Genomic DNA, 12,043 nt, shown 5'->3' with positions numbered 1-12,043 from the left:
GTGCTTCTCGTGCTGTTTTCGAATATTTATGCGCACTCAATTTTTATTTTATAGAACTTAAAACATATATTTATATTTACACATGCACACACTTATATTTATTTGCTTTTCTATTTCTATTTCCTTGCAGTTGCTTAATTTGGACTAGCGCCAAGGCGAGGCGGCAACAGCAACAGCAATAACAACAACAACGTCATTTTGCCATATGCTTTGGCTCATTGCAGCCAACTTCCTTTGCTGGCAGTTTCCATAATTAACAGTACTTTGGCTCTCAAAGCTGAAACCCGAACACAAAAAACCGAAACGCAAAGATATAGTCAATATATTTTGCTAAAAATTTGTCACGCAAACGAGTAAATCCAAAATGAAATACCCCTACGCAACTGGGCGTCTAATTTAAAGCTCGTGGCCGCCAAAATGCGAGTGGCCAATTTGTTGAGTGTGCGACAACAACAACAACGACAACAACAACAGCAACAATATCTAACAACAACATCAAAAAGGCGGCTACGTTGCGAGCGCTAAAAGCGTGTGCGAACATGAAAATAAAACATCACCAGGAAATAAATTCAGAAAAAATTATAAATATAAATACAGAAAACCGAACAAAGTCGCATACAACTATAGAATAGTCTATATATATACACAGCCTATATATACTGAAGGGAGTAAAAAAGAAACAAAACTACAAGAACAATAATAATTGGGACTTTTTTCACATCTTAGTTGCTTGGGTGGGTAAATGGAGCCTAAAATACTCACGAATACGACGATACATATAGGCTAAAAGTGTTGTGAAGCGAGCAATATCAAGAGTGACATTCTTTGGCGCAGCTGCCGTCATATAAATCATTAGAAATATACAGGGTGGCTTAAAGTTTTCGTTTTAGAGGAGTGCCAGTAACCCATGGGAGTGCACTAGAACGGATCACGTGGTTAAAATGCATTGTTTTTTTTTTCTGCTAGCAGCACATGAAATCGATTTAATTTCTGAATGTCGCCCCAGCTAAGCACCCTTTATGTAGACGTCAAATTCATGGAAGGGCGCCAATTTAGTTTTGACTATACGAAGCTTGATCATGACATAGAAATGAAACAGTGATTATTCAAATACCCTGGAGCCAGAGCAGAATCTAATTAGTGTATAGTTAGTATATTTCTAAAATGTGGACCGACTAGTAGCAGACACCCTATATATTTAGGCCATTCAAACAAAAAGCAAAACGAATTCTACGTCAGCATATAAACAAATATTGACTTAAATCAATACAAATGCCAGCGGTGGCAAAAAACACACTTATAAATATATATAATAACTTAACTCATACACATACCAAAAAAGAAAGGAAAATTGAACGCATGATTTTTTATGCTTTTACCGATTTTTTCTTTCTTTCTTTGTGTTTGAATGATTTTGCTTTTACGACAGAACGGCAAAAGCGTCGAAACATTTTGAGTTGGTGCAATATAAATGTGAAAACCACTTGCACGAACTATACCAAAAATAAATGAAAGACAAGAAATGTTAAAAATAAAGACTAAAATACTGAAATTTTGTGGCAGCATCAACACCAGCAGCCGCAGCAGAAGCAGCTAAGCGACGCGGTCTCCGCAGCAACCAAAAAAAAAAGGAAAAAAATGTACAAAATTAAAACGCAGCCGCTTGAGCCAAAAAAAAAACCAATCAACGGACAGAGACAGCTACAACAACAACAAAAACAATAACAACAACAGCAAACAGAATAAAAACAGTAGCCGCATAGCTAAAACGCCAAACAGTCCAGCAAACTCGGCCGCGGCAGCGACGACGCCTCCATAATAATATTATCATTAACAGCAACAGCAACAACAACGGCAACAACAAAAGCAACAACAACAAGCGACAACGGCCACAAAGAGCAGCAGCAGCAACGCCGTGAACTGAGTGGGCGTCGGCTGGCGTTGGCAAGGACAGCGGCAAGAGCGACACGAACGTGAACGTGGACGTTGGCGTTGACGTCTCCGTCTCTGCCTCCGTCTCTGCCGTCTCTGCCGTTGTCGCACGGTGCGCGCCACATTGGCGAATCAATTTCCGTTGCGGTGGCCGTTTCAGTTTTTGTTTCAACGTCGCTAGCGCCACGCGTGTCGCGAATCCCTAATGGCGCACCTCCTCGTCGTCGGTGGCTGTCCAGCGAATTAACGCAGGCTCATGAGATTGAGACCAAGACCGACCCAATACCAATACCGAGACGAAGAGTGAGACCGAAATCAAGGCCAAGTTCAAAAAGTTAAGCAAAGCCAAATACAGCCGCAACGGCTAAAAGTGAGAGAAAAATATTACAAGTCGTGACCATAAACCAAAAAGAGAGTGTACAAATTTGAGCAGACGGACGTGTCCGTGCCCGAGTGAAAGTCAAGCCAAATGCAAGCCATGCAGTGCTTGGAGCTTGGCCTGCTGCCCGCATTGCCCACCGCAGCGGCAGCAACACCGATGCGGCGCAGAACCAGCGTCACAAGGTTACGCAAAAGACTCTGCCGTTGCAGCCGGCGGCCAGAGGCAGAGCCAGAGCAAGAGCAAGAGACATCGGTGCAAGCACGTTCAATACGTCGCTCCAACACAACGACTTCAAATAACAATCCCAGCCTCAATTTGACGCTGATCAGCGCCACCGCAGCCCTGACAACGGCGGCCATCTTGCACACAACAAATGCTGTGACTGCAACAGTTGGCGTTGTCGACGCCGTTGCACTGCCACTGCAAGGCACTGCCACGCCCATGCCCGCCCTAACACACGAACTAAACGCCACGCTGCTAAGCAGCACGGCAGCCGCACTCTTAAATGACAGCAGATCCCAGCTTGACGCTGGAGTTGCGCCGGCCGGCGGCGTCGAGAATTGGTTCGACGATGCGTTCTGGGTGCTTAAGGCATTTGTCATGCTGTTCATCATCATAGCGGCCATTTGTGGCAATCTGCTTGTTATTATTTCTGTGATGCGTGTTAGAAAATTAAGGTGCGTATACGTAATGTGCTCAACTACAGCTTAATTCTAATTTGGCAGATACCGCCCCTTGTCTCCGGGCCCGCGTCTCCAGCTACCGTCTCCCCCACTTTGCACGCTTACATTCTAATTATCTGTGAAAAGCAATTAGCGTTGCTTTCTCTGTCTGAGTTTTTGTTGTAATTGCATAAAATACCTGAAGCTGTGCCGCCTCCTGGGGCTGCCTTGATTGCCAATTTGCGCGAAACGCCTTGCCAACCCACACCCCGCACCTGACGCAGCCCTAACACTTTCTAATTATTCCGCTTTCATATGCTCAATTTTTGTCAACTTCGCATAAAATTCCTGCACGTCCGCCTGCCGTATACCATGCCCGCATCTGTATCCGAAATCGTGTCCCATTCGTATCCTGTTTTTGCGCTCGCTTTGCTGTCAGCCATTTTACTTCCAATTCGCTTGAATTTTATGTAGCTGCTTTGTTCCTTATTTATTTTGAACGTAATTGAGCGTCTATCTACTACCCGCTACCCTCTGCCCGTTATCAACAACTACCATTTTCATGTTCCACATTCTGTAATATTTGCATTTCTCTTTGGCCAGAGTTCTACAATACAATTTCCTCTTTTTTTGATTTTTCTGATTTTACTGCAGGAAGGAAGTAGGAATGACTAACTTAGATGTACCCGACTAACATATACTCTGTCAAAACAAATTTCAGCAAGATATGGATTTGATAAAGGGCTACAAAACGCTCAACCTTCAGTCTCTCGTACTCCCATTTGTTAGAATGTGTAACCTAAAATATGCACTAGACCAAGTTTTAGAGCTCGCTAGGTTATGCACCGTATTTATTAAAGTCTAATACAACATTTTTGTCTAGTATATTTAAGTTTTGATCTTAATTTTTAATTAATTAAAATAGTATTGAAAAAGTTAGTTGAGAAAGTTAAATCCAATTGCTGATCTGAAGTACCCAAAACCTGATCTGAAGTTCGCCCAAAAACACAACTACACACAAAATCTAAATGTTTGTTAACAGAAAAATTAGCATAAAAAACCAGACTCGAAGGCAATAAAATCATTTCGATTTTGGATACGTTAGGATAAAAAACATCTATTTCAGTCGGCTGCTAATATGTGCAACATCATTAAAAAATACCCCTTGGTACATGCATTACAGCTAAAGGGTATTAAGAGTAGGGCTGCTTCGGCGCAATTCATTAATTTGTTGACAAATTAAGTTTTACGACTCTTTTTTAAATGTGCAAGCATACAATTTGCTTGCTAAGCGATTATTAATGGTCACGCTAGAGTTTTTAATTTTATTTTTTGCTATTGTGCCGATTCTCCTAGTAATTTCTATTAAATAAAATATAAGATGTGACAATTCTTTTTCTATTTTCTTCTTACTAACTGTGAGTTACAAACGTTCTTTGAGCCAATGTGCTTATCTTCTTATATGAAAGTTTATTCTATACATTTTTTTGTTTTTTTTTTTTTTATTTTTGTTCATTAGGAGGAGCATGTGCTATATATGTTCACTTTGAGTTGAAGCGCCATGTTTAATTATAAACGGATAAGTCTACTCTATAAAAAAGGAATGGCTGGCATATACAACTTTATTGACGATTCTCTGAATTGAACTGCATAGGCAATGAATGCTTTTAAGTGTTGTTTATAGTTTTCATTTCATTTTTGGCTTTTCATAGATGTGCACATATAAATTGACGTACAGTCCCAATGACAAGCCAATAAACCTTCGCATTATCAATTTGCAAACGAAATATAAATATAGCCACTCAACTATTCAGACACACGCACACACACACATGCACATACATACGCACATGTGGGGCAATATACACTTGTCAACATCTTAGCGAGACGACCTCGTTAGATGCGCTGTCAACCGGCCGCACGGTGCGGGGCGGAGGTGGCGTCCTTCGCTCGACATTTATGTAGAAAGACATTGCCGTAAAAAAGTTTTCTAGTGATAAATGATGGGTCGTCAGCTTGGCTCGGTTCGTTAATATTTTTAGTTATGCCTTAATAACTGGCAGGCAAATCAATTTAGCGCTTCATAAAACCCACGGGAGTTCCCCTTTCAGAGAAGGTCCGCCGGGCTCACATAATCAAAGTTAACTGCGTCGCACCGTTTTGCAGTCATGCAATCAAAAGTTGTTGCCAGCAAGATTTTGCCACACCCCCTTCAGGTTACATTCACTGTTTTTTATAATGCAAATTCTTTTGTAGTAATGAAAACTTTAAATCTTAGCAAAAGGAGTGCGTAAAAAAGGCAAGAGAAAATAAGGCGAACACACTTTGTTAGATAGCAAAAGGAAGAATAACAAGAAGCCGTGGGGCTCGGGAGGTTGGCGTAATTAAGGTTGAACGTCTCTTAATTTATCTTTTTTGCTGCTAATGAGCAACATTTTATTTTTTAAGTGACTTGCGAGTCGGCAGTCTCAGAGCCTAAAAAAATAATGATACTAATGCTCATTAGGGTGCTGCTGCTGATGATGATGATTATGACGATAATAATGATGGTGTATCTGGGCTTCTACGTGTGTTAAGTCGACGTTTACCCAAAGCGCGCCTTCTATATATATAAATCTAATTTCTGGCCAACATTAACGCCGTCCAGGCGCAAAAGATTCAACAAAATCCGAAAGCAGCGTGCGGCTTGTAAATCGCCAGCTGATGTCGGCCACGAGCTGCAAATCTATTTATTGTTCTATGATGCACATATTACGCATAGATGAGACGTTCCTTGAAACAAAGCCGTGAAGAATAGAATGTGGACACAAACAAGCAAACAAGAAAGAAATAATAATATGTGACAGTTAAACTTATAAAAAATTCCAAAAAAAAAAAAAACGTCATACAGTCGACAAAAAGTGGTGGAAGAATCTGTAGCCCTGCGAAGGCACGACTAGACGATATCCTAGCACCTGCTCACACTCGAATTTAGACACAAACTTACGTCTTCTATTCTATACTATTCATAGAACCAACAATTGCTTTTTTAATTGGTATTACTGGATAACTTTTATATCTTTTATAAATAGTAAATCGACTGTTCGCGATCAGCAAGTATTTAAAGAATACAAATTTAAATAACATTAGCATATAGGTACGACGGCAAACTGACAACAGATACGAGTTATGCTCGCTTTCAACCATTTTATAGGGCAACCAAAAAAAAAACAAGTGACACAACAGAAACAGAAGCCCCTCAGCCGAAACTTTGGCAATTAAGGCGGCTTATGGTTTTTATGACAGCATAAATTTAAAATTTTCTATACGCCGCACAATAAAAACGCTTGCCATCGTGCTTAAAATTATTTTCACATTTTTACGCTGTTGAAGATGAGCCACGAGCCATAGCTACAATCGCAGCCACAGTTCTATATGTACTTAGAGTGGCATCTAAAATGTAGCAACCGTTTGCCATTACATGGAGGCTACTGATTAACGCCGCGGCGCCGCCTTCACTTGAAGGATGCACGGCAACTGTTTCAGGGTTTTTTTCCAACGCCAGCCGCCAAAGTGTTTAAATGGTAATTTCTTTCTGTTTGAAGAAACCTAATGGTTTAAGTAGACTAGCTAAGGACGGCAATATATATATATATATATGTATATATATATATATATATATATATATATATATACATACAGAGAGCGAGAGAGAGGAAAGGAGAGTGACAGGCACAGAGAACGGCTAAATAATGGCAACGCATTTACAAAATGGTGGCTACTTATTGCAATTAACGGCTCAAAGCTCTGCGAGTTATTTAAGAGCTACAGAAGTAACGCTAGAGTAATAGATAAACAAGCCCGTTGCAGGCATCTTAAAACTATACGCTTACCTAACATTAATGTGTATTATTGATCGTTAAAACTCCCAGTAGTAGATGGTAATTACTTATACGCCATGTAAATTGTTTAATAGGAATGCATTGAATAACTTTGCGTACTAAACAGCTGCGAAAACTCCACATTCTGTCATTCCTGCTGCTCATTATGCACCGAAACCGAATGAAATGTATACAGTATTCATAAGGAGCAATTTGTAGCCTTGGACAGCTATGCCATATTTTTCGTTTCGATTGTCTGCCTTTTAATTATGTCCCATGCTGATAGCACAATGCAAACTAAAATAATTTGCTGGCCCTTGCAGAGAGGCAGCAGTATAGTAGCTGCTTACCCCTTGGGGGCAATGGCACGCGTTACACATTGTGCAATGCCAGCACCCACACAAAGAGCAAAACGCACTAACACACTCTCACGGATACACACGTAGAAGCGAGCTGGGGCATCAGACGATATCCTGATTAGTCCTTTAAAGGCATGTCGTAATTTAGCCCTTTTCATATTGCTTATATCTGTTATTGTTGTGTTGTTGTCATGATTCGTAATATCCCATGTTATTTTCGTTTTCTGATTGTGTTCTTTCTCTTTGCAGAGTTATAACGAATTACTTTGTAGTTTCCTTAGCCATGGCTGATATAATGGTCGCTATTATGGCCATGACATTTAACTTTAGTGTGCAAGTAACTGGGCGGTAAGTACAAAAACAATACAAACAAAAACACACACACACATACACATACTAAAACAATAAAAGAAAAACAGCTGCAACTGAACACAGCACCAAATAAAATGAACGGGGTACAGCAGCTTAGCAACGGCAAAGGCTGGAGGGGCAGCAGGTTGGGTCGGAGGCAGCGTCCGAGCAAACAGCCAAAAAAAAAACCCTGAAAAATGAAAGAAACATTTATTTATACTGCCTGCTGTACGAGTGGGCGTGTCTGCATATATCCCCATGTATGGTAATGTACACGTGTGTGTTAGTGTGTGTGTGTACAGATCTGTGTGCGTGATTCTATGTGCAAATGCAAATGCACAAAGTCATCTCGCTCTGTGTTTGAGCTCATATGCGTACGTTTGTGTTCAAGTATTAAAATGTGCGAAAACTAAACAAAAATTTAAAGCGCAAATACATTTTTCAGCACGATCATAGCACACTCTTTGATATGAAATTAATTTGTGGTTTCTGTAATATTTACTTTAAAATTAAATCAAAAACAACATGTAAAACCAATTGGTATATAAAACATCAAGTATGTTTAGTATGGGAAAAATTTATTTTCTCTGCAATCACAATATTATTATATTATTTGCATATTTATTTAAAGTTTATATCTACTGCGAAAATAATTATTTTTAAAAGATTCATCTAATTAGAAATTTCTTAGGGTAGTTTGCGGAAGTACTTGAAGGCAGAAGGTTAAAACTACGCTGCTAGAAATGAAAGTCCAATCGACAGATTTAAATGTTGGATGCTTGAACTATTTTACTTTATTCACGTGCTTGATTTTTTTTTTTTATATTCCTGTTAAGCAATTACGTTCGTTATGTTATTTCAAGCTATTAATAATATTTTTTTTTTGTTTAATTTCCTCCGCAACTTTTTCATTTTGAGATAACTTGGCGTTCCAGACACTATTATATTGCTGACCGACTTTTAGTTCGTAAGTGTATGCATACTCATGGAGAATGGGCACACACAAGCGCACTCTCTGAATTGCTTTTCTAGGGGACAAAAACCGTCAGAGTGTGACATGGTCACATCCTTCACAGTGCCAGTGTGTGGGTGTCTGCAATTGTAATATGTGCATGTGATGTCATGTACTGATACGTAGCTGAGTTAATTATGCACAGCCGCTGCTTTAAGCCCTTACTTTAAGCTTGACTTGGAACTTAAGATCAGCACAAATGTTTGCAATGTCATCGCCAGCAAGAGCAGCGCATAATGTGCACACTTTCTGCCTGGCATGAGTCGAGGCACCAACGGAGCAGGGCAGATCCGGGGCAAGCCAGGCCAGGCCGAAAACTTCAGCAGGCCACTTGGCCACGAAAGTTGCATATAAATTGGCAATGGCCGCAGTTGGTGCGCCCAATGGGCTCGTTACCAACCATAGCCGCCCACTTGGCATTCATTAGCAATTTTACCTTCACTGTCGCTAGTTGCATAATTGACTCTGGCCCACGGCGCCGACGTGGCCATCGTTGTCATGCCACTTTTTACATGGGCCAGCTTAAGCGCCAATTCATGACAGCGCCGAGCCGAATAACAACAACTAGCAAAAGGCTGAAAAGGCTTTGCGACTACGCCTACGACCATGTCTAGATCCCGGCATTGCTGCAGGCGTGCGCACATACAGTTTCTGAATAGTCAAAAGTTTTTGAAACTGATGCCAAACTGGTCGCACGATAATAAATTTTCATGCCCGCTGGCATAAAGAGCGAACTAGTCGAGCTGTTCGAGAAGGTCGGGGAAGGGCAAGGAGCGTCAGAGCGGTTAGGCGGCAACCAGCAGGGACAACAACGCGAGTTTTAATGAGTTTTTCATGCAAGCCGCTCGATTGCGCTTAAGTGTGCGTGTGTGTGTGTGCTTTTGTTGGTGTCTGTGTTGGCGCCTCTGCCTGTGGCATCAACAGCAGCACTGTAGTCATCCCCACATTTCAGTCTGTGCCTCACTGTCCATTAAAGCATTTTAATTTGGGCTCTCTGCGAGAATCGCTTGGCATGAAAATGTACCAGTTCATGGGCAATGTCACCTGCTAGCCGAAACCAACTAAGATGAAATCGATAAACACATAAATCAGATATGCTGACAAGACAGTTAGTGGCTTTTGGGTCTTACCACTCCACAAATATACTTAAGAAACTCTGGTAGAACTTTCAGTTTTCATAGCATACTTTGTGGAGCAAATATTCACTTTTTAAGAATAACATTATTTATAAAGTGTAATCTGCGGCATGCTTAAACATATTATTTATTTTCATAATTTAATGTTCCCTCGATTTTCAGCTGGAACTTTAGCCCCTTCTTGTGCGATCTGTGGAACAGTTTGGATGTGTACTTCTCAACGGCAAGCATTTTGCATTTATGCTGCATATCTGTGGATAGGTGAGTACATACATATATACACACACATACACACACAGATATATATGCATGCGAGTGTGTGTTCATTTAATACTGCATATGACAGCTCACTTGAAATAGTAATAACAGTGGCCCTGCAATGGCTTCCTTTTTGCAGATACTATGCAATTGTAAAGCCTCTCAAGTATCCGATTAGCATGACGAAACGCGTGGTTGGCATTATGCTGTTGAACACATGGATATCGCCGGCATTGCTCTCATTTCTACCCATTTTTATTGGCTGGTATACGACAGAGGAGCACAAGATATTTGTGAAGGAGAATCCCGAACAGTGCTCGTTTGTGGTAAACAAGTTCTATGCCATCATTTCAAGCTCGATTTCGTTCTGGATACCCTGCACAATTATGATTTTCACTTATCTGGCCATTTTCCGTGAGGCCAACCGGCAGGAGAAACAATTGATGATGCGCCACGGCAATGCAATGCTCATGCATCGTCCATCGATGCAGCCATCAGGTAGGAGTAACAGGCAAAGCTTAAATTACCATTCGGCCAGGCAGACTGTCACAGCAAGGCATCCTGAGCCTGAAGCCGATGCTAATCCTCGCCCGTTTATCATGTTCTTTTGTCAGGCGAGGCGCTGAGTGGCTCGGGCTCATCGAAAACATTGACACTGCATGAGGTCGAGCAGGAGCATACCCCGACAAAGGACAAACATTTAATCAAAATGAAGCGGGAGCATAAGGCCGCACGCACTTTGGGCATCATCATGGGCACCTTCATACTCTGTTGGCTTCCATTCTTCCTATGGTAAGTGAGCAATGCTACCCGCTGGCAAGGGGCTCAAGTATAATTTATTTGATGTTGCGCATGCATAATTAAATATTACTTATTCGCCACGGAGTGACATGGCTCTTAAATGGGTTTTTTGACAGTTACAATTTAAATTTTGGTATTTATATTTACTTATTTATATGACTTGACTCTTTCATGCATTCACAGGTATACGCTCTCCATGACCTGCGGACCATGTCAGGTGCCAGAAATTGTTGTCTCGATACTCTTCTGGATTGGCTACTTCAATTCCACGCTCAATCCACTGATCTATGCGTACTTTAACAGAGATTTTCGAGAGGCTTTCCGCAACACATTGTTGTGCCTGTTCTGTAACTGGTGGAAGGATCGCCACATGCCACTCGACATTGACATACGACGCTCAAGTCTACGCTACGATCAGCGTGCCAAGAGCGTCTACTCGGAGAGTTATCTCAACTCGACCACGCCCTCACATCGCCGACAATCGCAGCTTGTCGACAACTTATAATACAGGGACGAGGCGCTGCTGACGCCCATTGCACAGCAGCAGCAGCGGCTGGCAACGGGCGCCCGTGGCTCCGGAGCTGGCTCTAAGGCGGATCCCGTACCCAAGCGCAGTGTAGGCAACCTGTCGACCGAAGATGTGCAAGAGATACAAATCGAAATACCCATGGAATATATCAACAAATGGAACAAGAATAACAACGCAGCTGCCGCAACGGCCTCCAGTCACGTGTAAGGGACTGAGAATAGCTGATGACAACGGCAACAACAGCAATCCGGACATTGGCGAAGTTGCGTCAATCGAACAAATGCAATTACATTTTCCATTAATTTTTAAAATTAATATGCTGGTTGCATTCATGTTGTACATATTTAAGTCAACATTACGGCATTACTCGTGTACATAGTGCACTCTATAAACGCGTTGTCTGTTTGTTTTCGTTTTTGTTTTTCTTTCGAATTTATTGAGCTTTAATTTACTGGAACAGAGTGAACATGAGTAATTTATTATTTATTTTTATGTCGTACTTGTTGTGCCGTCATGTAAATAGTTAATTTTTTTTTTAATTATATATATATATATATATAAATTTTACAACTATATTAAGCTCAGGTTGTAAAGCGTTCAGCGTTAACAGACATTTCTATGCCCAGCAGAACTATTCGTAATGACATCATTCAAAGGGCAATCAAAACATTATGTTAAGCGTCTATATAAATATAGGAACCAGTACATAAGGCAACCAAGCAATAGGAAGAACAAAAAAAAAAGATACATATATATTTAAT

General features: G+C 40.9%; 1 protein-coding gene across 1 annotated transcript; it reads left to right on the top strand.

Moving 5' to 3' along the window:
- The first annotated feature begins 2,012 nt into the window (after positions 1 to 2,012).
- On the top strand, positions 2,013 to 11,770 carry LOC115764866 (octopamine receptor beta-2R). The gene is made up of 6 exons (XM_030708144.1): positions 2,013 to 2,991; positions 7,445 to 7,543; positions 9,857 to 9,955; positions 10,092 to 10,456; positions 10,567 to 10,744; positions 10,937 to 11,770. Exons 1-6 carry the CDS (start codon positions 2,402 to 2,404, stop codon positions 11,256 to 11,258), a joined length of 1,653 nt encoding a protein of 550 aa, XP_030564004.1. The 5' UTR covers positions 2,013 to 2,401; the 3' UTR covers positions 11,259 to 11,770.
- The last annotated feature ends 273 nt before the right edge of the window (positions 11,771 to 12,043 follow it).

Source organism: Drosophila novamexicana, unplaced genomic scaffold (assembly GCF_003285875.2).
Source record: "Drosophila novamexicana strain 15010-1031.04,08,12 unplaced genomic scaffold, DnovRS2.1 tig00000877-arrow-arrow-pilon, whole genome shotgun sequence".
NCBI classification, from domain to species: Eukaryota; Metazoa; Arthropoda; class Insecta; order Diptera; family Drosophilidae; genus Drosophila; species Drosophila novamexicana.
The sequence above is the reverse complement of the archived record's forward strand: the minus strand, read 5'-3'. Positions and strand labels throughout refer to the sequence as shown.